The 27,220-nt window shown below is 35.1% G+C and overlaps 2 protein-coding genes and 1 non-coding gene across 3 annotated transcripts; all 3 read left to right on the top strand.

The window, feature by feature from the left end:
* The first annotated feature begins 1,526 nt into the window (after window positions 1-1,526).
* Window positions 1,527-1,629, top strand: LOC147402687 (U6 spliceosomal RNA). Its single transcript, XR_015178162.1, has one exon. It is a non-coding gene; the product is annotated as a U6 spliceosomal RNA (small nuclear RNA).
* A 3,053-nt stretch (window positions 1,630-4,682) lies between these two features.
* On the top strand, window positions 4,683-8,841 carry LOC147402686 (uncharacterized). The gene is made up of 5 exons (XM_086438019.1): window positions 4,683-6,350; window positions 7,326-7,405; window positions 7,776-8,040; window positions 8,143-8,428; window positions 8,543-8,841. Exons 1-4 carry the CDS (start codon window positions 5,600-5,602, stop codon window positions 8,403-8,405), a joined length of 1,359 nt encoding a protein of 452 aa, XP_086294145.1. The 5' UTR covers window positions 4,683-5,599; the 3' UTR covers window positions 8,406-8,428; window positions 8,543-8,841.
* A 2,688-nt stretch (window positions 8,842-11,529) lies between these two features.
* On the top strand, window positions 11,530-25,981 carry LOC147402685 (putative cytosolic oligopeptidase A). Its single transcript, XM_086438016.1, has 17 exons — window positions 11,530-11,947; window positions 12,052-12,219; window positions 12,398-12,521; window positions 14,244-14,320; window positions 15,274-15,417; window positions 15,538-15,768; window positions 15,843-15,933; window positions 16,448-16,569; window positions 20,681-20,788; window positions 20,889-21,134; window positions 21,957-22,102; window positions 22,873-22,990; window positions 23,653-23,812; window positions 23,930-23,961; window positions 24,505-24,570; window positions 25,504-25,575; window positions 25,766-25,981. The coding sequence occupies exons 1-17, from the start codon at window positions 11,540-11,542 to the stop codon at window positions 25,850-25,852; spliced, it is 2,400 nt and encodes a 799-aa protein (XP_086294142.1). The 5' UTR covers window positions 11,530-11,539; the 3' UTR covers window positions 25,853-25,981.
* Window positions 25,982-27,220: the final 1,239 nt, after the last annotated feature.

Raw genomic sequence — 27,220 nt, 5'->3', positions numbered from 1 at the left:
TTCTCTCCAAGTCCGGACCACGTCAACACACTTTCAAATTCACAGTTTGACTTTGATTTGATCCGGATCCAATCCAATTGTTATCAAATCGGTTTCATATTGGATCGATATTAACGGATTCTATTCTCATTGGATTGGTCCTATTCTCCTAGATCGACTAGGACCCAACCCAACTCAACGAATTTAAATAGTAATTTTCCAGTTTTCAGGAAAGTCCAACAACCACACAGTCATACAAGATTCTTTTTGCTATTTACTTGCAACAAAAAATCAAGCCAAAACGACATATTCCTATTTCTATTTATTCAGTCCATCGACACTCTCTCTCTCTCTCTCTCTCTCTCTCTCTCTCGCTCTCTTATCTCTTTCACACACACACACACACACACATAGAGACGGAGAAGGAGAGAGCAACCCTACAAAAATAAAAAATATATATAATAATTCTTCACTTCTCAAGCTTGAAAGTCTTTCCTCCAAAAGAGATAATTAAGCTATGGAGAAGTCCTCCTCTCCCACAGAAGCAGAAGAAGTCGGTTTATTTTCTTGCTGGGGTCGTCTCAAGCTTAAGCTCCAATGGAGAAAAAGTAGAAAAACAAGTACTGTTGGTTACAACATAGCAAAGTCTCTCAAAATCAAGCAATCAAAACCCAAATCCCAAGGATTCAGGTATGACCCTATAAGCTATTCTCAGAACTTCGATGATGGTGGTTGGGACGAAGAAAGTGAGGATTCCTATCGTGGGTTTTCTTCTAGGTTTGCTGCTCCTGTCCCAAAACCACTTCATGATGATCAATGAAAACCGGTTTTCTGGTTTCAGGAAGTGGTTTTTGAGGGGTTGGTGAAACCGCTTGAGGTGAGGTGGTGGGTTGGTGTGTGATTCAACTGATGGATTCATGTCCCGTTACAACGTGGAAGAAGAGTAATGATATAGATGGCTAATTTTGTAATTTGAACAGAAAACAAGTGTAAGTTTTAGTTTAGTAAATTTATAAGCGTTTCTTTTACATTGTTTGCATGAGTGAATTATCGTATTAAAATATGTGTTTGACCATGTTATGACGAATGGATGGTGCGGATTAGATCTAGTGGTAGTGTACAAAGGGAACAGATCCTCTGTAGCTCTCTATTTTACAGTCCACAAAACATCACATTGAAAATAAATAACAACTCAGTCCTCTAATACTCATGGTTTAGATCAGATTTGGAAGGAAAAAAACATCTTGTATCAGATTAAGTGTTTAAAAATGGATGGTCACTGAACTCGTAAATTTAAATAATGGAGAGCTATGGAAAAAACGAACCTACATAGGATCTACTCGTGTACAACGTAGTACTCCCCTATGGTAAAGTTGTTAAGGGGTATTTGATTTGAATTGTGAAACTTGATTCTGATTGTCAAAATTAGATTATGGAATTAAACTGATTTTCAGAATCCAAAATTTCATTTGTTAACATTGTTCTTAAAAATTGATCTTGTGAAAAAAAATTAGTCAATTACACATCTTAAGATTAAAATGGTAATAATCTCTTCGGAGACATCGGATAAAATTGGAACGATATAGAGAAGATTTGCTTGGTCCCTGCGCAAGGATGACACACACAAATTGAGAAATGGTCCAATTTTTTTTTGGGTTGCCTAAGTGGTAAGGGCGAGCTCGTAAAGTATGGGTTAGACGCACGTCACGGGTTCGATTCCCCTCTTAGATTTTTCTCATTATTTAATTGGGGGACCATGGCGGTGGGTTGCTGTGGTAGTCCTCCCTGAGATTAGTTGTGGTGTACGCAAATTGACTCGGACACTCAATTAGAAAAAAAAAATTACTTGTCCTTAAGATTGGAAACAATGGATTTTTTAGACAATAAATTTTTTTTTTGGAAAGAGATTGAAAAAGAAGGCATTTAGGTCATTTTCTATTAGTTTTCAAGTGAATTATACATTTAAGGGACACATTGAGATTACCCGATGATAATTTTCTATTTTTACATATAAAAAAAAACTATGATTATTATTATTGTTGTTGTAATGTTACTATTACATTGATATTATTTTTAATAATAATTATATTATTAATATCATTATTGTTAATTATTATTATTATTTTTATAGCAAGAAGTATCTCAAGATCGTTATAACTGGATAGTGTGAGAATAAGAAGAGCTAACATTATGAGAACTATTTCTAATTCTCTGTATTTTTGGTTTTTAATTATGAAAAAAATCAAGTCAATAATTCAAATCAAACAGGCCCTTAGAATTCAGGTTTAAATGTGAGTTGTTTGAATAAAAATTTCTATGGAGTATGGGTAAGACTCATACAAAGAATATCCTATTCCAGAAAATATGCCCTTTCAGGTACCCACTTAATCTCCCCTTTTTTAGGAATCTATGGGGGGTTCTCCTACCTGTTGGTAATCCTTGATCGGTGCGGATGCACGATCATGAGATCTTGCGCTCCGCCCAGGTGGCATCCTCTTATTAACACATCATTCAAGTGTGTTTCGTGATCGTACACAAGACGCACTCCCTCAATTGTCTGGTTTCCAGGCATGAAAAGCCCCCCCGACACGTGACTGCTTCTCTAGCTGGCTTTAAAAGTTGGGGCAACATCAGTACCGATCCCGACACTACACGGGGTGTCACAAGCGAAAGCCGTTCTCAGGCGTCTACAATTTCCTTTTTGTTTCAGAATGTTTTGGCCGAATATTTCAATTTCACAAAATTGCTTTTTTTCCTTTTTGAAATATTGCCTTGAGATGAGATTTTAAATTTTGATTAGAAGAATGCTATTGCAACCAAAATTATCATGATGACACGCGAACAATTAGAGCAAAATAAAGAATGAAATACAGAAATTTATGCCAATCCACCACTAAAGGTTGTACTCATTGTCATTTATGATGGAGAACTTTCACCAAGGGTCTCTATGATAGCAGATAAGACATTTTCGAGGTTAATGTAATCAAATGTCTAGCATTCCTAAGTTGGGTTGGGCTTGAAGAAGCTAATTTAGAAGTAAATGGGTCTAATCTCCAACCACGTTTATTGTTTTAGTCTCAATTGATTGAGATGGAAAGACATTCCTAACATTCTTTAGAAAAGCAAATTCCTAGGAAAAATATATCGATTCCTAGAGAATTGTACATTTCTCCCATCTCAGCTGTATGTTTGACAAAGAGAGTTGTGTTCAAAGTTAGAAAAGTATTTTTAATAACGACGTTTCAAAATGCAACTTGCCACAATATTTCAATTCAAATGATATTGGAGTTGTTTTTGGCCACTCCTTTGTTAAAAGAGTCTTTCTAGTCTCAACCCCTGGTTGAGGCTCTCCATCAAACAGATGCTTGTGATAAGAGCTAAAATATTGATTCCATGGAGAGCAGTACCGATCTTCTAGGGATACATTTTCCTAAGGAAATCTAAGCTACCCCACCCTTCTTTTTTAAATGTAGGCCCATATAGGCTAGCACTACTAAAGGAAGGGTGTGGTGTTCTAAGATCCAAACATTTCTAGAGAGATCTAATCCGTGGAAGTGTGTTTCAGCCAAACAAAAAAAAAAAATTATTCTTTTTCTTATATGGGTTAGAAGTTTTGGAATCAACCATCTCCTCACCTTAAAGATCATCGTCACCTAAAACTAGTCCATTCCGAACTTCAAACCCATATAAGATCAAAAGCTTGTGTTTTTAGTGATCTATTGATCCTGCTAGTGTATATATGGTTGGGTATCGTTGACTCAAGAATTAACACACAACCTTGATCGTGTAAACTCAACATCTATTAATTATCAATAGAGTGGCTCGTGAAGATCTATCAAATTATACTATTTATTTCTACTTTTCAATATCAAAGGAATCACTACTCTATTGATATCATACCAATCTTGAACTTAAACATGGCATAACTTTTAAAGCAATTACTATCATAGAGCTCTAAACAATGACTTCATGGCAAGGGGGTTGCAAAAATAGAGGATGATAGGGTTATATGGAAGGAGAGTAAACTCTTATTTTTAAGGGAAAATTCTTAAATAATTATTGATATTGTCATAAATGCCAAGAGTGTCATAAGTGTTGATAGAACTATCAAATAATATTAATAAACTATTCCATAAGTGTTAGTAAGACTTTTATATGTGTGATGGTTTTGTCAACATTTAATACACTTTCAATATTGACGATAATACCAACAATTGAGATTTCTTTATTTTTAATTGACTCTTCTAAATTACTTGTTTAGAAACTTTCTTAACTTTGGAAAATTTTCTAATCACACATCCTCGTGGAATTGAAAAACATGATAGGATACCATGCAGATGTAAAATACACAATTTAAAATTATTTGTTTTCAATCAGATTTAGGTTATGAGCCCCGGAGGAGATGTTGCAACTTGCATCATGCGGTCTAATAAATGAAAGGGATAAATTGTGATTTTAAAAACCAATTTCTAGGATCGCCTGATCTGGTTTTGGACTGACGGATTTGGTGTTGACCAAGCCATTCTCGATGATACTAATCATAATTAATCTAAATTAATACCAACTCAAATCTTCCCAACGCTTTACTTAGATACATTTATCAAATTAATACGACTTTTAAACCTTAGTAAAAACCACGCGCGCGCACGACTTAAAAAAAAAAAAAAATCCAAAAACAAAAACAACATTAACATCCGACTGATCCAATCGAGGTTTCATACTTCAATCGGTACAACAAGGATGGTGGTTTCCAATATTTAGTGCCGGTCGGATCCCAAATTTGGTAAATTTAAGGTGACAGTGACACCCTAGAATTCAGAGCGAAGATGTACAGATAATGGGCTAACGTGTGGACTTTCATATTTGTGTTATTTTTAAAATTTTAATAACAATTAAATAATGTTTACTACGTGTCCTTCTAGATTTCTTAATCTTTCTTCCCTTGATCTTCTCCTTATGTGTATTGAAGCCTTCCACGCTTATCTTGTTTGTTAATTTTCAATATTTGTTGTTCAACCAACTTCAACAGGGTCAAAACAGGCAAATTGAGTCCACTTTTTGTGTCGATTTCTGAACTTTTTTTTATAAATTGGTTTTACTTTTTCTGAGTTGGGTTTTTTATTTTGGAAGGAAGGTTACTGATTTTCTGGGGTTTGAATGATGTAGGAACTTGTGGGTTATGGTTGATTATGTGTTTGATCTGTAGAGGGGATTGAATGAATTCTGAAAGGTTGATTTTTTATTTTTTTTCTGGGTTGGATGAATGCTAAATACTGAATATTCGAAATCTTGCTGGTTTCTAGAGTTTAGAAATGGCGTGGTTTTGTTGATTCTGATATGGGTTTTTGATTACTAGATTTGGGTTGTCCTTGTTTTAATGAAATTCACTTTGATTCGAATTCAATCTGAAGAAATTGATTTCCCAGCACTTCAGTACTGAAATAGATCAATTTACACAGATTACTTACAAGAAACAACAAACTTAACTGGGTTTCTAAGGTGTAGGCTTTAAATTATCTAGATCTTGTCTAAGGTGATTTAGGATTCCAATATTTGATCTTTTATTGTTAACAGAGATAGATTAGAATTAGGTTTCTATTTTATTGAACCTTGTACCTATATGGAGGCTACTCACAAAGAACCAAATGGAGAGTCAGAAGAAATAGATAGAGAACCTTCGACAGAAACTCCTTTCAAGGAAACCCGTCTCTATAGACCCCATTTTCCTGGTGCAGTGAGACAAAAAGCTTATACATTCGACGGGTTTGGGAATTATTTTACCAAGGAATGGGATCTCACAGAAGGTATTGGTAAAGAATTTTGTTGGTATCATGTTGAACTTCCAAGGGGAAATCAAAGGCTCTCGTTATCCGCAGAATACCTTATCGATGTTCTTTGCCCTCCATTGAAACTCCAGGACATCCTTTCGCTCGTCAGTAACGGACCCTTTTGTGGGCATGTTGATGGGGCCCTCATCTTCAGGGCGAATTCACCGGGCCCCGGTTCTAGTAATTTTACCATCAAGATTGCCGCAAGACTCACTGAGAACTCACTGATCACTGTGTCATTGGGCCGTGTTCCTAGATTGGGTTTCTCGCCAACGGGTCAATCTCTTCTTTCTGAGATTCCTAGTGTAGAGAGTCCTAATGTGGTTAGAGGTGAAGAGGAGGAGGGAAGTGGAATTGTAATTAAGGAACATGTTCTTAAGTTTCTATTGACAATGAATCATTCTGAGGAGGGCGATAATCCGGTTCCAACTACCATTTCGAATCTTCTTGTCCATGTTATCGATACACACATGGATCACCTTCAGGACATAGTGACCAATCTTGAGATCGAGTTGGATTCAGTGGAGCTTGATTTGGATAAAGGTAATTTCCATCTAATAGCAGTTTTCAGCTACCCAATGAATCCTGTTTACTTTTTATTTCCATTTTGTCGATGATTAGTTCATTGGTGGATCGGTTCTTTTTTTTTTCTTTTGATTGGTTACGAGGAAAATAGGATGTTGACTTTTGTGATACATATGGATAATTAATTTGTGCTCTTGGTGCTCAATTGGGAGAATATTTTTCTGTTTTTCTACATCTCCATTATATTGATGTGAAGGTGGTATGTTGCTGATACAGTTGCAACCATTATAATGGCATTCTATGGAGATGTCACTCAAAATTGATGCTAAACAACATTTGTAAAAACGGGGTTCAGAAAATGAACTTAAAAGAAATTAAAACTGTTGTAACAGCTGTATTTTCATATAAAAAAACAACAAAATAATACCATTATTTACACTTTAAAATCATTACTTTTGAAAAAATTTATGCCTAAATGATGAGGTTACGTAATGTGTTAGCCGTTTTATTTTAAAAGATATAATCTGCTATGAACAGGGAAATGGGTCAGTAATGTTTAGATGTTATTTAAATATATTGTAATTGGTCCCTTGTGAACTGCTATAATGCCCATTATTTTAAACTATGGAGTTTAATTACTATTTGTAGATTATACATATATATATAGAATTGGCTTGTGGTCATTCTTGAATTTCAAACTTATTGCCAACCTCTTTGATTTTAAACATGAATAATGTAATTAATTATAGGTAGCCATTCTCTTTATTTAATTAAACATTTTTGGTAAGTAGCGAAACATAGAAAATGATTTAAAGAATAGAATTCCTTGTTTTCATTGTTCTTGCCAATTCAATGGTGTATTGTTTTCCTTTTACTATGTTTTTGTCCCAATACTAAATATGGGAGTTCTGAGTGCATATTGTTCTTTTGTGGGTTTGCATGGTTTGTTCTTGGTTTAGAACTCAAAGTCTGATCTCTTTATCTTGATTGCAGGTGGTTTTGCTTTGAAGAAGCAAATGCAGGATGACAGAAGATTTCCCAAATTGCATCTAAATTTGCAGCGTCTCCTACAGGTAGCTTCTTAGACTAGCCATTTTTTAACCAAAAAAAAAACATACTCAATTGTATATGGAAAGAAAAATTTTGAGGTAGACCTTATGGACATTTTACCAATGAAATAGTGGTACATATTGCACACACAGGATCGGTTGTCAGACCCATCATTTGATGCATTCCACTTAGAAAATCTTCTACTCCAAAATTGACCCAATCGGATGATCATAAGGATTTCTCATATGGATATTAATTCCTACATTATTCACCATTACTTTAAACCTAAATTGGTTGTAGGTGATCTTGTAGAATGGGTCATGCCAATTTGCAATCAAGTATGCCGTGGGTTTGGTTTGGTTAAAAATATAACTTAATTCTGCTTTTGCCCAGGTGATCGCACATGGGGAACAAGTTTTCCCGCGTGTTAAAGAAAAATGTGCTACAAAAAGTTGGTTTGCCAGTGAAGACATTGTCTCTCTCGAAGAGCTAATTGGACGGCTCAGGAGGCTAAAAGAAAATGTTGGGTTTATAGCCAATCGTGTCACAGCAGTGCAGGCTGGTCTTGACAGTTGGCAAGCCGAACAAATAAACAGGAAGCTTTACTATCTCTCATTCCTTTCAATAATATTCCTTCCTTTGTCCATCATCACTGGAGGTAAAATTCCTTCTGAAGTTAATTGTAGTTTTAATAGATAATTTCCATCAGACCAAGAAAATTGTGACTCCAATCTCTTCTTTTGGGTTGTGCTCTTAACAGTGTTTGGGATGAATGTGGGAGGCGTTCCATGGACAGGGCAAAAGGATCCTGCCATAAAAGATGGTTTTCGCAATGTCTTGTTTGTATGTGTTGCAGTGCTGTTGCTTGTACTGCTGTGCTTTGCTTTCCCAGCTCTCTATGCCCGCGTAGCTGATTGGAGGAAGCGGAAGGCAGCGAAGAATTGGTCACTGAATAGGAAGTCGTTCTTAAAGAGAACTTTTCATGGTGGATTTCAGGAGAGAGGGGATTACCTCCGCATTTGAATAGAGGCTTTGGTGACATTGCGGTATGTATTCTGTTTCTCCTTTTTTTTTTTTTTAATAACTAATTTGTAAATGTTCTCTTAGAATGAAAAACAATTTGTTCATCATATGCATCTTCAACCACTGGGATTTTTCAGGTTAAATTCATCTTCAAAGAATTTTTATGCTTGGGTACACAAGATGCCCGCACTGGCACATGTACAGATGAGATGGTGGTATCGCTCATGAAAGGGTGGTTCTTAGTTGATGACGAGGGCCTCGTCTTTTGAAACATCTGTTAATGAATTATGACGTTTATTTATTGTTTCATGAGTTTTCACAGATGTTTCAGTTTTGAATTTGTAGTGTAATGATCTTATAAATACTCACGGGAGTTCTGTAAGAGCAAATTCATTAACGTCATAAGTGTTTTCAGCTGTGCTAAACTGTTATTACATTGAATCTTGTAAATGGCTTGAATCACTAAACAGTAGTAGTGCCCACTAAATCGAGTTACTGTCACGTAGTGGGACACGTGATGCTAATGTGTGAAGGAGTTTGAATTTCCAATAACTTGACTCTTGGGGAGTGCAGCATCTGGTCTCAATCGTATGGTTTTGCATTTCTAACTATTTAGTTCACGAGCCGGATCTTGGCATGTCAGGAATCAACTAATGACTGCTCAAGCATTGCAACTCAGACTATGCTTTCCAAGCATCTTGTCTAAGCGGAACTCTGAGTTAACTTCCCTACTGATCCAAGTAAGTCTTCTCCAATGAGTTCTTGCGCATGAGCTTCTATTTTTCACCCTCTTAACCTTTCTTACTCTCTTAAGTATGCTTACAAATGAAAATCGCTCCCACTTTGATCTACTTGAGGAAGTGGACCACACCATGTCGATCTAGAAGTTTTTGAACTCCCCGAAAGCTCTTATAAAGTCCAAACTTCAAATATACAAGTCTCTTAAAATATTGGTACATAGTTCATCCTAAAGATTTGGAGTTGGCTAAATGAATTATGTTCATCTATTCCACTTTTAATTTTTAGAGTCTTAAGTCTTCTGATATTGAAGGTGAATTCTTTTTTCGCTTTCACTATGTCTACATTTATCAGGTCTTCCCCTCACTATGTGAATCCAAAATGACATTGAAATTGACATCGTTTTACACATTACTGATATTTCATGATGTCATTTTCAATGTCACTGCATCATTATTCTTATGAGTTGGCATCCAGTACGGTGTTCCGGAATTATGATAAAGGAAAGGTGTCTACCTGTCATGTTTTTGTTGGAGTTTAAAACACTTAGAGCTCAGCCGTACATGCAGCCTGATGTGTTTCTACAATAAAAATTTGCCACGTTGACACCTAACCTTGGGACACCTTTCGAATAAGCCACGTGGCACTTTTTTTTCCTCCTAAACCCTGCAAGTACACTTGTTTTGGCCCAGTTCATGATTTTGGGCGCTGTATCACCATCCAATTGTAGACACAAAAAATGAGGCCCTCGAAGTTGGGCTTTGAAGAAACGCATTTGCCTATTTATGTGCAGATTCTCTAATGGATGGACTCAATCAAAATATTAATCACGCAAATGTCCTAATGGGCAAGCCACGTGATAAAGCCATAAAGGGGTAGCTGGGGACTGGATGTGATGGTGTTAAAAAAAAAAAAAAAAAAAAACCCCCGAAACTTAAATTGAAATCTGACTGAAATTGTGGACCAAAATCAAATCGAACTAGCTTCCTACCTAAACCAAGCTGAAAATCGTTCCATTTGATTTTGGTATTGAGTATGTAAACTTGGAAGCAGACTGAAACAAGAACTAAACCCAGATCTTTTATCCCACCAAAATTTTGAATTTTTTTGAAAATGCAGGGATGCTTTAAATATTGTTCTTTCTATTTTTATAATTATAATTTACCAGAAGATAGTATGTGCAACCACACATGTATCTGAAGGGCTTACTTGTAGCTTAAAATGTTAATTAACACTGTTTTTGAATATTACATAGGAAAAAAGAGTATTTTTATAATTTTGAAAAACAAACTAATGTGATTTTGGAGACGTGCAATTACAAATTTTTTGATTTTTGACAAAAATGATCCTTATTATATTAGTTTTAAATGTTAAAGTGGGGATATTTTGAAATCCAAATTTTGGTGTTGAACCACTTCTATTCTGTCTTCTCTCGTTATAATAGTAAAGATAATACTGACAACAATGTAACTATTTTAAGATAATACATAGTTATCATATCAATCAATAAAAAAAATTACTTCTATCTTTATAAGTTATAAAGTAGGTAACAGAGTAAACTCAAGAGATTGGCTCAATGGCAATTTTGAATCAATAAGTGGTTAATGCCCATAGGTTGTGAGTTCAATATCCAGTATGAACATTAATTCTTCAAGGGCCACCCATGAGGGCACTTTCACTTACTTGGTACATGTGATGTGTGGGCATTGCACGTGCCCCTGAGACTAGTCATTGAATAAAACCATAGTCTATGGACTGGACAAAGCCTAGATATGGATCCCATCAATTGTCTCTAAGGATACTCAATTATCAAAATAAATAAAAAATTGAATAACTATTTTGTAGATCGATTCTCACATCACTGATGTGGATGTATGTATAGGTGCTTTTCATCGAGATAGAGTAGAAGGCATCTATGGTTATGTGTGCACCTCCACCTTATCGATGTGAGAATCGATGCACATTTCAATGTTACTCCAGCGCGACTAAAAATAATAGTATCTATATACGAGGTTGAAACTTAGGTTATCATTCTAATTAGATTTCTTCTTTTATTTATTTTATTTTTTCATAGGTTACCTCTACTTTTCCTTCTTCTTTTTTTTCATAATAAGAGAAATAATTTTTTCAATATCTTTGTTTTCAAAAGAATCCAACCCGAACCTGAAATTTTGGTTGGCTTCGGGTGGACCGAATGTACATCCATGACTGGATGGAATCTTCAAATACCTAGTGATGGTCATCAACATTCAGCACTCTCAACTTTCATGGTCCATCCAATGGTCTATCTAAGCCTTGGACGACATTGGTAAATGACAAAAGAGGACATAATATCTCTCATTCATTTTGGTTTTCCAATATCAAGGATTTCATCCAATATACCATCGTACAAAAAGATGAGGGTAGACTTACCAGTTAGAGTTAGAGCCCAACTCGGAGCACTTATAATAGTCAACATGCTCATGGCGACGTGTATTTCCATCTCTCGCTCTGCTAAACCTCTCTTACGCTCTTCTTTTTATCCCCTCATCTCTCCCAAACATCTCCCCAAATCCCATCCTTGTCCCCTCTGGTCCTCTTCTTTCTCCTTCTGTCTCTCTCTTCGCCACAAATCAACCTCTCTCTCCGCCTCCTCTTCGTCCTGCTCATCTTCTGCTCTGTTCATGGCTTCCGAAGCTCCTCCATTGGCGCCCGAAGAGAAGCTCGAAGAGAATCCTCTGTTGCAGGATTTCGTTTTCCCGCCTTTCGATGTTGTTGAAGCAAAGCACGTTCGATCGGGGATCAGAGCTTTGTTGAAGGAACTTGTAGGCTTTTATCTAGATTTCCTTTGCAAGTTAAATCTTCTCTTTCTTTTTCTTTATTATTATTTTTATGGATTTTACGGTTGATTGATCGATTGAGATTGCAGGAGACTGATTTGGTTGAATTAGAGAAGACGGTGGAACCGACATGGCCGAAGTTGGTTGAGCCTTTGGAGAAGATTGTGGATCGATTGCAAGTTGTTTGGGGGATGGTTAATCATCTGAAATCCGTGAAAGATTCTCCTGAACTGCGTTCCGCCATCGAAGAAATGCAGGTATCGTTAATTTTTTATTTTTTTTAGACTAGTCTTTTGTTTCGATTACTTCTAGGGTTTTAACATGTATTTTTAGTCTAAAATAGTGGTTTGAATTGAGCGTTGTTGTTACCTTGTTGTGATCTTTTGGATAATAAGTTTGAACAATCACTTACCTTGATTAGCTTTGTATTTGCAGCCAGAGAAGGTTAAGTTTGAACTTAGATTGGGACAAAGCAAGCCCATTTACAATGCTTTCAAGGCCATTCAAGAATCTTCATCTTGGCATACTTTGGACGATGCTTGTAAGCGTATTGTGGAAGGTAATTGTCCCACATTTTCGATGGCAGTCAGCCAGTCAGCAATTGTGTGTGTGTGTTTTGAAGAGGTTGAGCTATCATATGCATATTCTTTGAACTTCTCATTACTTTTTTGGCATCTCTTGAAATACCTCATTTATGATGCCCGTAGAAACTTGGGGCCTGTTTGGATACCAGGAGCAGAACTACTCTTCCAAAGAACAGAAGCTGAAGTACTCTATGGAGGAGCTGGAAAAGTAATTCTGTGCAGAAATGGCGTTTGGCAATCAACTCTATGAAGTACTGGCAGAAGTACTTTTGTACTGGAAGTCTGTTTGGGAACCATACTGACTTCTCATGACTTTTAGAAAAAAGACCAGAATACCCTTATATTATACCAGTTACTGTTTTTTATCTTTTAGTGTCATAATATGCCTTCAAACTATACTGTTTTTGACATTTTAACTATAAATATTAATATAATAAATATAATATAATATTTTAAATATTAAATATTAATATAATATGTTTAAATCCATTATACTTAAAATTTTAAAAAAAATTTGATTGACTGTTTTTGACATAATATGACATAATATTTAAAAAAAAAATTGACAGACTGTCTTTTAGTGTCATAATATGCCTTCAAACTATATTGTTTTTTACATTTTAACTATAAATATTAATATAATATAATATAATAAATATTATTATAATATAATATAATATTTTAAATATTAAATATTAATATAATGTGTTTAAATCCATTATACTCAAAATTAAAAAAAAAATTGACAGACTGTCTTTTAGTGTCATAATATGCCTTCAAACTATATTATTTTTGACATTTTAACTATAAATATTAATATAATATAATATAATAAATATAATATAATATAATTTAATATTTTAAATATTAAATATTAATATAATGTGTTTAACTATAAATATTAATATAATATAATATAATAAATATTAATATAATATAATATAATATTTTAAATATTAAATATTAATATAATGTGTTTAAATCCATTATACTCAAAATTAAAAAAAAATAATTTAATATTAATAAATGTTTCTTTTGTTTGATTTAAGGCAAATGAATTAGAAATATTTTCATAGAAAATTAATAAAGTTAGGGGTATTTTGGTAAAACGAACCATTAGATTTTGACTCCCCGCAAGAAGAGTTTTGAGAAATAGGTTTTCTTGACTTCTTCATAAAGAGTAATTTATTGCTCTTGCGCGGAGTAACTCTTCGAGGGAGTAGTTCATACAAACGCATCCAAACGACTTCTAACTCCCCGCAAGAGTCAGAAGTAGCTAAGGAGTCCTATCCAAACGCCTACTTGATTTTATTGTACTAACCATAACATACACAAAAGTATCTTGCTCAAAAAAATATAATAAAACGCAAAAGTGCCATAGATATTTTTTCTACACCCTTATCTTTTAAACAAATTTTATATTACATTTATCTAGAGAAGCTCTTATTATCATAGTAACAAAAAACGGCTTTTTTTATAAATAAAAATAAAAATTCTGATGATAATATCTTGATTTTATTATTATTATTTTTTTAAACAGTGTATTATTTTGAACGAAAGATATGTTGATGAGTAAACTTTTTTTTTTGGCATCGTAACATGTTATATGAACAGATAGGTGTCTGTGTATATGCATTTTAATGGCACATATAAACTCGAGGTTTCCGCTACATTTTATTAGCCTTATATTTCTGCAGCCCAGATAAAGGAGGCAGTTCTTAATGGTGTTTCTCTTGAAGATGATAAAAGAGAACATTTTAACAAAGTTCAGCAGGTCTGTTTCAATGCTTGATATCTGTCCTTTTTTATTTGCAAGTTATTCCATTGAACCTTCCATGCTGATTTTGTTGAATTATTTAATATGCAAAATTGCAAATAAATTACCAACTTCGAGGAGTTATCTTCTGCTTTAGATTAGTAAGTTAAAGGAGGTCCAATGTGAATTTTATCTATCATTTCTGGGCACGTGTATTCATCATTTTTATTTTTTTATATATATGCCATATTCTTCATTTTCTGATGGATGATATTTATTTTAGGCTTTGTTACATGTTTACAAGAACAAAAAGAAGATATAAAAAATGCACTGTTCATCGTGACATCGAACTTTTGATCCATACTAGAAGTTATGGGAGTTAATGGTTAAGCAAAGAAGTTTGATGAGGGGAAATCTTTGTTGCTAAGTCAAGGATTGCAATTGAGGTGGCCGTGAGCCTTAATAGAATTTTTACATGAAAGAGTATATTAAAAGCACTGGAATTGGATTGCTAGAGGAGCAAGAGATTAAAGATGCTTCCCATAAAGTTGGGTGGCTAAATCGAAGATATGCTCCTAGATTGTTATCATGTTATGTGACAGGCATATACCAATTAAACTATAGGTATAAATTTATAAAGTGTCAATGATAATGGCTATGCTTTATACAGCAAAATTTGGGGAAGGAATTAAGAAGCTATATTTTCCTAGAATGACTATAGTAGTGATAAGGATGTTGAAATGAGTACGAGGATTGTTAAACCCAAAATCAGAAATGTGCACTTTCAATGAAATCTGGTAGTAGCTTACACTAAGGGTTGAATTGATAACCTTATTTATTTTTTGGGGTAAGCATTGGGGTTAAACTTTGAATCTATAAATGGTATGCAATCAAATATAGCCGATGACGATGCCATGTGTCCATTTTGTGTGTTGATCATTTCTTTCCTTTCTCTCTGTGGTGGTTTGCAGGAGTTGGAAAAATTATCTCAAAAGTTTGAGGAGAATGTTCTGGATGCCACTAAAAAGTTTGAAAAATTAATTACAGATAAGAAGGATATTGAAGGATTGCCTGCTACTGCACTTGGTCTAGCTGCACAGGCAGCAGTGTCCAAGGTAACTCATGTTGAAATGCTACATATGCTTTTTTGCATTTGTTATATTGTTTGAGTTCTACCCTCGGGTATATTAAAACTTTGCTTTCATCTCCTTAATATTTTCTTTAATTACATTTAGGGGCATGAAAATGCTACTGCTGAAGATGGTCCATGGGTTATTACGTTGGATGCTCCATGCTTCATGGCTGTAGTGCAACATGCAAAGAACCGATCTTTGCGTGAGGAAGTCTATCGTGCCTACGTAACTCGTGCCTCTAGTGGAGATCTCGATAATTCACCAATTATAGAACAAATCCTGAAGCTTAGGTTAGAGAAGGCTAAGCTCCTTGGTTACAACAACTATGCTGAGGTATGGTGTCTTATTTATTAGTGATGCTCCTTTTTCACAAACTTATGAATGAAAGGAAATTTTCTTTCGTCAAGGTAAGCATGGCATTGAAAATGGCGACTGTTGATAAAGCATTAGAGCTCCTTGAAAAGCTTCGGAGTGCTTCCTGGAATCCTGCAGTTCAAGGTAGCCTGCTGCATGTATTCAACTTCTTGATGCTCTAGGTTGGAAATTTTTAGGATTTCAATCTCATGAAAAAGATACTTGCCTATAGAAGATCTTCTTGCTGTCTCAAAATTCATTATTCTAGGACTGCACTGAAAATCATGCAATGCAAACTGATTTGGCAGCGACCAATGCTTTTTCTTTTTTAATTTTGCAATCCTACGTTAAGAGAAAAAAATCTGGCGCGTTATTGATTCTTAATCATTCTACTTTTCATTTCTTTTTTTCATTTATATATACTGAAATTCATTGAGTTATTTGCGGAAATAGTTTTAAGTCATGCTTGCTTTTGTTTTTGAGTTCTTTGGAATTGTTATGCTCCTCAATTTCCCTAGTCTATCCTTTATGTGGTGAATGTTTGAAAGTGTATTCTCTCCTGAATTCATCTTTCCTGATGTAGACCTTTTCTTTTCCAACAAGTACTTTAAGTTGTCGAAGGTTTCAGTGACCTTAATGTTCTTTTGATTTCTTATAGATATGGAAGACCTTAAGAATTTCTCTAGAGACCAGGGTGCTATAGAAGCTAATGATTTGAACCACTGGGACATTAACTTTTGGAGTGAGAGACTTCGTGAATCAAAGTATGACATAAATGAGGTAGGTCTCACCACTTCCTATATGCTTGCATGTGTGCATATGTGTGCTTCCATACTGTTTTGAGATAAAATAAGTAAAAAAATTCACTTCATAGATTTGAATCAGTAGAACATAATGCAATTTGCAGACGGTCAGCTTTATTTTATTTTTGGATAAGAAACATTTATTACTTTCTCGATACTCAAGTTTGATGTAGTTGTAAAGTTAGTGGGTATTTTTGCATCTATATATAATTGGGTCTGTTTTGTGGAATTCATGTTCTTTTTGTCTCACTATTGTGCAACTTTGTGTGGAAGGTATGTGTTCTTGCAACCTTTGTTTTTGTAAATTCTAGGTACTTTTCCTGGACTTGGTTGGCGCAAATCCCTCTTTTGGGAAAATATTGGACCACGGTTCAAAGTACCCAGACACATTGTTAGTATGTACATATGCAAATAATGAGCCACTAACACTGGGAAGGGAAATCTAGGTTTCAATTATGGTCCCTTACTTCCAACCGAGCTAAAATGTTGCAAAGCTTTATGGGAAACATCACTATTTAGAGGTCAAAATACTGTGTTTGTCCGTTACTTGTCTTGCAAACCGTAGAGATTGATTTGGTGCATGCGTAATTACCTAGATTTATGCACTTCAGACTTCAGAGCCTTGGATATAGGGGTTATTTGTCCCCATGGAGCTTATTTGTTGTTCAAATTTATATGCTAGGGCCTCTTTTGGTACAGGTTTTGGTACAGGTTATTCAAGTTATTTTGCATATTTTAATGTTTCCAGAAATCTGGACTGCCAAAATGCTGTTGAATCGCATCAAATAAAAACAAGTATAAAGTTCTGATTACAAAACAAGATAATAAAAGAAGCATAACCGAACTTCTCATGTTTTTTACTATCCAACTGATCAAATGAAATAAACAAAGAGAAACTGATAGGCATCACAAATTTTCAGGCTCTCACCCAACTTTTAAAACTTGACAAAGAAAACTGAAAGCAGATTCAGACTACATTCTTAGCATGCATTTTGGATTGATTCATTTTTAACACTTCTCAGATTAACACGTGAAAAATAAAGTGCATCCAAACAGGTCCTGAAATGTTGACACAGAGAAGTCGGACATGGTGCATACCTTAATGTTTCCTCTGTGTTGTTATGCTGTTAGAATCAGTGTTTTAAAGTACCTAAGGCATACTTGAGGCATTTTGGGTTCTTGAGGCGAGGTGTAAGCCTCAATTAGTTTTTAAAAAAAATTCCTAAAAAATATATATAAATTATAATAAATTCAAAAAAATATAAAAACAAGTAAACAATCTTCAAGTGTCAAATAAATATTAAACAATGAAAATGTAGGGAAGTATCAATGTAATATAGTAACAAAATAACAATGTATCATCACTCGTAGAGTAATAAAGTATCAAACATCAAATAAACAACTACTCTAAGCCTAAGAATGAAGTTTTAGACCCTATTATAAACTAGAGAAGAATTAAAACAACTAAAAATCCACTTCCTCTAGGCATTTCTATCAACCACCCTTATAAATAGGTAGAATAATAAAAAAGAAACAAACACAAAAATAAGAGAGAAATATGAGATTTTGAAGAAAAAAAAAAGTAAAAAGTTCAAGAATGTACATAGAAAAATCACATACCTCAAAACCATAGAAAATCCTTGATTTGTTGGTTCTATTTGACTATAATCTTTGTAAGAAAGTTGTAGGAACCAATGTTTTCATACGCTAAGGCGTTGGGATCTCCAGTGCCTCAAGGCGTAAGCCTCATGCGCATGATTTTTTTTTTTTTTTTTTTTCAAATAATTAGTATAAAATATGTAGATAATTTAAATAAAAAATAAGATAACCAGCGTATATTTTTAATTTTAAAATTCCAAGTTTTAATCCCCATACTCAAATTCAAGTTTCAATCCCCTATAATTAAGAGTTGATGGCCAATACTCAATACTAAGCATGTTCATGATCCACCATTATAATATATAAAATTAAAAAGTTCACGTCCACCACTAAAAAATAATCTCAAGACCCAATCACTTTCTATATTCTACCATATGAAATGCTTCTACATCATCCGTATCATCTTCTTCTTGATTTGATCATATGGTATCATTTTCTAAAACATCCACAACAACTTGTTTAGTAGTATTATAGGTATATAAAAATACTTACATGAAATTAATAGTGATTTTTTTTAAAAATTAATTTACATCTGAGGCTTACACCTCAACAAAATTACTTGCGTCTCAGTTGAGGCGTATGCCTTTTATACGACTCAACCACGTCTCAAATGTTTGGTCGCCTCACCCTAACACCTCGGCACCCTTTTAGTGTGCCTCGCCTTGAGGCGCTTCTCAAGGCTTACGCCTCAAGCTCCTCTGAAAACACTGGTAGGAATCGATGGATTCGAAATTGGATGAGTATTGGGAGATGTAGGGAGATGTTAGGGTTTCAAAGAGTGATTTTGAGAGATCTCTTGATAACATATGTTTAAAAAATAACTCTGTTAGGCAGTGTTTGATTCGATACAGGAACACAAACTCTTGGGATCTGGGATTTAGGAGGAATTTCAACGATTGAGAATTGACGGAAGTTACATCTCTTCTAAATCTCTTGAATTCGATCCAATTCAGAGAGAACGAGCATGACAGAAGGGAGTGGGTCCAGGTTAAGGATAAGAAGTTCTCCGTTAAGTCTTTCTATTATTGTTTGTTGCCGTCGGGTGAAGTCTCATCCTTACCATCTGGCGTTTGGTCCGTTTATGTTCCTTCTAAGGTATCGTTCTTTATGTGGCTTGCCTCGTTGGGTAGAATCTTTACTTTGGATAATTTGATAAAACGAGGGTGGATTACTCCAAACTTTTGCCTTCTTTATTATAGGGATGGAGAGTCTGTTAATCATATTCTTAGCCATTGTCCTTTTTCTCGAGTTATTTGGATGTTTTTCTTAGCTCGCTTCCATGTGGATTGGGTTTTTCCCTTATCTTTTTATGAACTTTTGGAGGGGTGGAGTTTCAATATCTTCTATTCAAGAAAGAGATTTCTCTGGGCTATCCTGCCTTTTGCCATTGCTTGGAGTCTTTGGAGAGAGCGCAATAACAGGGTCTTCCATTGCAAAGAGAGCTCGTCTCATACAGTGATCTTAGAGATTTTGGGGTTTCTATTCATGTGGTCAAAGATGAGCAAAGACTTTGAGGGAGTGCGTTTCCAAGATTTTGTTTTTAACTGGGATATCTTTGGTGTTAGTTAGCTCCCCGCGGGGCGTGTATTTTTTTATTTCTTTTTGCTTATCCTTTGTTGCTTTTCTATTGTTGTTGTTTGGGGGCTACCTCAGCCTCCCTTTCTTTTTTATTTATACAATTTATATTTATAAAAAAAAACAACATATGTTTAAAAGACGAAAAAAACACTTCTATTTCGTAGATTTTGGAAATAAAAGATATGGGGGGTATTGGTGTAAAATAAAGCAAGAAAACAAAAAATCAATTTTTTTTTACCCACTACTTTGGTGGCTGCAGAACATATTAAGGTGTGAGGCATAAGCCTCACTGATATTTGTTGAGGCTTAAGCCTCAAGGCATGAATCATAAGCCTCGCCTTGCCTCGAGGCATACGACTTTTAAAACACTGGTTAGAATCTGTTGTATTTTTGAGTTGGCTAGTGATCATACTTAAATTAGAAGCTGTGATTTCTCCCATTAAGGAATGCTGTAATGACTTCGGTCCTTATTATATAATCTGGGAATAGAAGAAAAATGCTTATGATTTTGTCCCTGCTCTTAGTGTGTGAGGAAGGATATAATGAAAGTTTATGTATATCAAAGATGACACGTTGGTAGTGTAGAATGAGTAAAGGAGCTAATTTGGAAGTGTTGATTATTGATACCAATTAGTAATGAAATGGATGTGCGTTTAGGCATGTTATAAAGATTGTCTGTTAGATTTGTCTCTAATTTACCTATAAAAAAAATAAAAAAAGAAATACCATCAAATTTGGAGTTATCTAAATCTTGCATGAGCATTATGTAAGAGGACTCCTGCAATACAAATATGCATGTGCTTTTGTACCAAGAGGCTTATGTGTTGTTTTTCTCTGCTTTAACTTAACAGGAAGAATTACGCCCATTTTTCTCCTTGCCGAAGGTTATGGATGGTCTTTTTAGTCTTGCAAAGATGCTCTTCGAAATTGATATAGAGCCAGCCGATGGCCTAGCTCCAGTAATATATCTATTCGATTTCTTCTTTTGCTTGCTTCTTTAGTTATTGTAACATCAACATGTTTTTCATATCCTAACTACAAAGTTGTACTATTCTCCAGGTATGGAATAATGATGTCAGATTCTATTGTGTCAAAGATTCTTTAGGTAATCCGATTGCCTATTTTTATTTTGATCCATATTCTCGTCCATCTGAAAAACGTGGTGGGGCATGGATGGATGAGGTTGTTGCTCGAAGTCGGGCACTTGCACGTGATGGTGCCTCTGCTAGGTTGCCTATTGCCCACATGGTGTGCAATCAAACTCCACCATTGGGGGACAAGCCAAGCCTTATGACCTTCCGTGAGGTAAACCTTTCAATAAACATCTTTGTTCATATGGCAGTTACATTTGAATCATAAAAGTGATTTGTATTGCTATGATTAGTGTGAATAATGATGCATACTAGAATTGCCGAGTCAGCGGAGAAATGGCCAGAGTGGCCAATCATAGATGATTTAATGGGTGCCAAGTTAGGAATACCATAGAGGTGCCTCTGACGGCTGCCTGAACCACATCATTAGCTGTTCGGTCACCTTTACGATCTTTGAGGAAAGGAGGGGAATCCTAAAAGAGAGAATAAGAAGAGGGGTGATGGGTATGACCTCTGGGTTACATAGGAGAAAAATCTGAATGAGCTTGTATACCATGAAAAAGATCTTCCAAAAAGGAGGATTGAAGATGCCAAAGAAGCCATCCCTTCCTCTGGAGGAGGGAAGGGAGACATATAGATGCCCTATGAGGTAAGGAGGGGTAAATTCTCATGAGGTGAAAATCCGTGCCACATTTCTCACAATGATACTCCTTAGTGGGATGGTCAGTACAATGTCAGAAACATTTATACCCAATGAGATCGAACATCCCTGACAAGCGAATGGATGTCTACCACACTCTCTCAGGAACACACCGCCAACAACTTAGTATTGGAAAGCATGGACCTCTTGGAAACCGTTGTGGCACTCGAACCATTCACCATGAATGGGAACTAAGCCATACACGCTTGGTCTAACGGTGTTGTCCTTAAATTTTCACTTTTTATTTCTGACAGGGCATTGAAACGTCGCAAAGTCAAATTGGTTTTGAACTTTTGGATTTAAAGTCTTCATATTAATTGTTCGGATTTTACGCAGGTTGAGACTGTTTTCCATGAGTTTGGTCATGCACTTCAGCATATGCTCACCAAGCAAGATGAGGGTTTAGTTTCGGGTATCCGTGGAATAGAATGGGATGCTGTTGAATTGCCTTCTCAATTCATGGAGAACTGGTGTTATCAGAGGTAGTGTTGTTCAACCAATGTTTTCTTTCCTTCATTTCACTAAATTGGGATTGTAGTTTAATTGTTTTTCCCAAATGAAAAGAATATTTATTAAGAGGGATAGGGATGCACAAGATGTCACTACAAGACCCAAAAGAAAATCCATAGTTAACAAAATTTCCAAACTTTCCAAGTTATCGTATAACGTAAGCTCTCCACTTCTTTTTTCGAGATATGGGAATTTTTGGTGGTTCTTTTTCTGCTGTGTTTTATTACTTTATAGTCTGATATGATTGGGTTTTTGTTGTGGGATACAAGAATTCTATATTGCTGGTATCATTCTGATAGGGTTTATACACAATTATACCAGTGATTGGAGTCTCTCTATTTCGATAAATGGGGTGCCTTCTCACCTTTAGAGGGTGTTTTGATTCCACATAGTGAATATAGGGCTGAGTTGGGGATGACTCAATACAAATGGCCCTCTAAGTTAACGGTGGAACTTGTTATTCACTTTGGATTGGGTTTAAAGCATTGTACACACATGTTATAAACTTAATATTGCCATTCATCTCTAATTATTTCATATATCGTTTATTTATTAACTGGTTGATTTTCTTTGATAACAAAGTTCTCGTCATGTTGTTCACTACTTGTTGACTGCTTGAATATTGTTCAATTAGTCTATCTTGATCATTTGATTTGAAATATTTGTTTCTCAAATGTGCACATGAACTCCTCTTGTAAACATCAGCCATCGTCGGTGAGTTTGCTTTTAATGTATGCTGCAGGGATACTCTGCTGAGCATTGCAAAACACTATGAAACTGGAGAGAGTCTACCAGAAGAAGTATTTTTTAAACTCCTTGCAGCAAGGACTTTCCGTGCTGGTTCGTTTAGCCTTCGCCAGGTTAGTAAATGTTCTGAAACATTTGGCTCATACACTAGGGTTTTGTTGAGGTAATGTGTTTAGCTCTTGTTCACAAAGCTAGGTGAGTTCTGTTTTGTTTTGTTTTGCATTTTAAAATGTGTCTTACGGATCTTGGTTTTAATTTTCTTAAGGATTGTACTTTTGGTTACTTCCTCTGTTGTTGGTTAGCTGAACCCAAATCTTTGGGATGAGTATGAGGACCTCTGCTGTTGGTTTTGTTTAGTCATCCTATTGTGAAAATGATCTACCATATGGAGCAATGAAAGCATCAATCTTGGTGTGTTTAAGCAGGGTGGTGTAGCTGCATAAAGGCCATCAATAGACATGATATATGAATTTAGCCCAGGCATGCATCTTGGAATCCCTTCTTGCGTTGGCAAGCGTAGGGAAGTTATTAGTATTCAAAAAACTGAAAACATGGACAATTAATGCTGTCTTTTGATGACTGTTTTCCCTCAATTGTGGTCTCCAATTTTAAACTTGAACCCACACTAGTTTGCCACAACAAAATGTTGTCAATGTGTTGTAATCTCCTAAATATAGATCTTCTAAGAAATGTGCAACAACTAAATTGTAAATCAACTAGCATGGACAATGGAGGACATTAAGTGACTGTGTGCTATGTTGTAATTATTTTTCAGATACGATTTGCAAGTATAGATTTGGAGCTGCATTCAAAGTATGTTCCTGGTGGGTCAGAATCTATATATGATATTGATCATAGAGTGGGTATAAAAACACAAGTTATGCCACCGCTTCCAGAGGACAGGTTTCTTTGCAGTTTCAGCCATATCTTCGCAGGTTTGCTTGTCTAGTTAACTTGTCCATTAAATCCAAGTGTTTTCCAAGTGTTTTTATATGGTTTTAGTTGCTATTCGGTATGGTGGTGTTTAAATCATTTGTTTGTGTACTTATCAGGTGGCTATGCAGCTGGATACTACAGTTACAAGGTAACTTTTGTCTCTGTTTTCATTTGTTTTTTTATTTTTAAGGTTGCTTCTTACTTCATGCTTTTCAGATAGCTCCTGTCTTAATCATAATTTTTCACCTTTGCAACATAGAATTACACTCATTATTCTGTCAAAATTGATTTCTTTCATGAAACCAATGTTTTATTTTCTACAAGAAGCTGGGACTTTTTTTTTAAAAGAAATTTACGTGTATCCTTGAATGTTATTTTGAGGTTGATTTAGATAAGTTCACCTTATCACTGTGACTGCATCTGGAAAATAGAGGCACAATGAATTTTTTTTAATTCAAAATGCTAACAAAAAGTGGCTGTTGCATGTTTCCTGTCCACCATATAGGTAATGTCCCTAGATGTTAGTATTTAATTGGTGCCCTAGATCATGCAGTGCATGTAGTCCTGTTCAGTGATGAAACCAGAAATTATGTCTTCCTTGATGTGGTGGTTTTGTTGGACTATGAAGTAAACGGTTGGTATGGATATCTTCCCTTGCATTTCTTGCTGATGTTATGTCTTGATTTTGCAGTGGGCAGAGGTTCTGTCAGCTGATGCTTTCTCAGCATTTGAGGAGGCTGGGTTGGACAATGATAAGGTATGGCCCTAAACTTGCTTTAGAATAGTATTGTTCCAAGTTCTACATCATTCTTATGGCTCATGACCATTTTCTTGCTCTAGTATTGTTAGATTTATCTGTTACTATCATCCGATTGTGCAATCAGTTTCTATACAAATTGGATTTAGTCAAATAAAAGTAAACAAACTTTTTGTTGCAAGATGTAACCAGACAGCTAATATTTTAGTCAAATCAAACTGTCTAATAATGAAAATCCAAAATTTAGCCTGTGCCAGCTAGCTTAGTGGGTAATGTCTTTGAGTGATGATACCATAAACCTGGGATTGAATCCTGCCAGCATCGAGTTACTGAACTCATTAAAAACAGGCTTACCGATAATAAAAAAATACAAAATTTCCCTGAATAATAGTAATATCATTAGTTGATACTACAAGGGGGTTTTGTTTTGAGGAATTTTTTTTCAGAATGACTAACATCACAAATGTTCTTTTTTCATTATTATATAGTTGAGAGATACATCGATGGTGCATTCAAAAATTTGTCAAGAGGTGGTCACTGTTTTTCACAACTTGCACTGAGATATGCATGTATGATATGAATTATAGTTTGTACCTATTCCTTATTCGTAGTCTCACTTCTGGAGCTCATATTGATATATGCTAGCTAGTCCAAATTTATAAGGAATTGTCCATACCTTGGAAACCGGCTTCACAAAGTTTTAATCCATTTTGCACCTAGTGAAAAGTTGTGTTTAATTTTAAAAATCTGGACTGTTTATTTAAATAATTATTTTAGGTCAATTTTTCGTATATAAATAATTTCTGAAGATTGATTATTGCGTCTATCTTCTAAGGACCATTAGCGTTGACCATTTGATGGAGATATTCAATCCTCTGGGAACTGATAAATAAATTTGCTTGATGAGTGACATACCAATCTTTCTTGGAACAGGCTATCAAAGAAACTGGTCACAAGTTCCGGGAAACCGTTCTTGCCCTTGGAGGTGGTAAATCGCCACTTGAGGTAAGACAACAGATTTCCATAGATTCCCTGTAAATTTAGTCTTCTGTATGTCAAATCTGTTCAAGGATCAGGCATCGCAATGCTGGCTAAACACTGAATTGTTTGTTATAAACACATCAACAAAATTATTCTCTAGATTTCTGCTTTTTTTTTTCTTCTTCTTTTTGATGTTGTGCTATGTTACTTTCAGGTTTTTGTGGAATTTCGAGGCCGTGAACCTTCACCAGAGGCATTGCTAAGGCACAATGGCCTATTGCCAGTTACAGCATCTGCTTGATAAGTAATGTCACAATCTAATAGTCAAATTGCTATCCTTTACTCTTAATTGGTATTTACCATATAGACCACACTGGTGGAATTTGAGGCTCTATTGTTACTATGGAAATTTCTGCAATTTGCCAACAGAGTAGTAGCCTTGTCGGTACCATTGTAGGTTAAACTCAGTGACTTTCATTGTGTCTTCAAAGCAGGAGTTTCATCTCCCCTCTAGTTGTGGTGTTGCGTTTTACTTCAACTTCTTACAAAATGGGTGATTCTAAGATCTTCGTCTCACATTCTAAGATCCTAGTTTTTCTTTTCGGATCGATGAGGACATAAAGTTTCCAAGTCTAGAGAGTCATAAGTCGTAACTACTGCACATTAGGAACACCAGCCTTCGTGAGTTAGAATTGTGAAGGTCTGTTGGTAAAAAAATTCTGAAGGCATGTTGAGCATAAAAGTAATAATCGAAAGAAAAAGAACATTGAAGAAAGACAAGACGTGAGGGAGATGTTGACATCGCACTCGCGGTTCGAATTTGGTAATGACACTATCTTCACTTCTAATGCACACTTGTACATCATCTTTCTTTGCCTTAAAAGCTAATAGCCATCACTCCTAGCTTATAAAAGAAATGATTAGATTGGATTCTCGAAGACCACGTCCCCACCACTCACTTGTGCAAATAATTCGAGAATTTTTTTATATTATGGAATTGGACTTGGAGCCAATGTCATCACCTAGGTATGGGTCCTGCCCGTCAGATCGGAAAGTATCCACATTGAGTAATTCTGGACCAGTTGAACGATCGCCCCCGCTCCTTCCATTTTATTCTTTGTAAATTGATACATTATGTTTTTTTTTTTTTTTTTTTCCAAAAATTAAGGAGGGGGAGAGGGAATAAGCATCTGATGGCATTTTGGTACAAAATGATTTTTAAGGGTATTTTTGGTATAAAATATAATTTCTGAAGTGTATCACAGGATAACAAGACCCTATAAGAATTTATATGGTAAAAAAAGAATAAAAAATTTATTCTTAAAGATCACTAATGCTTGGGTGACATTGGATTTACCGGTGATTCTCACATTTCTGACTTGGAGGTTCACACATAACCATAAATGCTTTTATTCATATCTCGAGAAAATGCATCTATGGTTATATGCACTTCACATCAGAAATGTGAGAATCGCAGTAGATCCCAATGTAGACCCCAGCACAACTCATAAATATATAATTTTCAAAGTAATATCTTATTTGGATATGGATGGATCATAATCATATTTTACCCATTTTTTTATTCGGATCCACTCCAAAGCTCTAAGTGTGCTAATTTCGATTTTGGATTACTTGAATTTATGGTTAAGTTAAAACCAATTTATATTCT

The sequence above is a fragment of the Akebia trifoliata genome, chromosome 4, assembly GCF_017979445.1.
Source record: "Akebia trifoliata isolate Shusen 1 chromosome 4, ASM1797944v1, whole genome shotgun sequence".
NCBI lineage: Eukaryota > Viridiplantae > Streptophyta > Magnoliopsida > Ranunculales > Lardizabalaceae > Akebia > Akebia trifoliata.
This window is presented reverse-complemented; position numbering and strand designations above follow the sequence as displayed.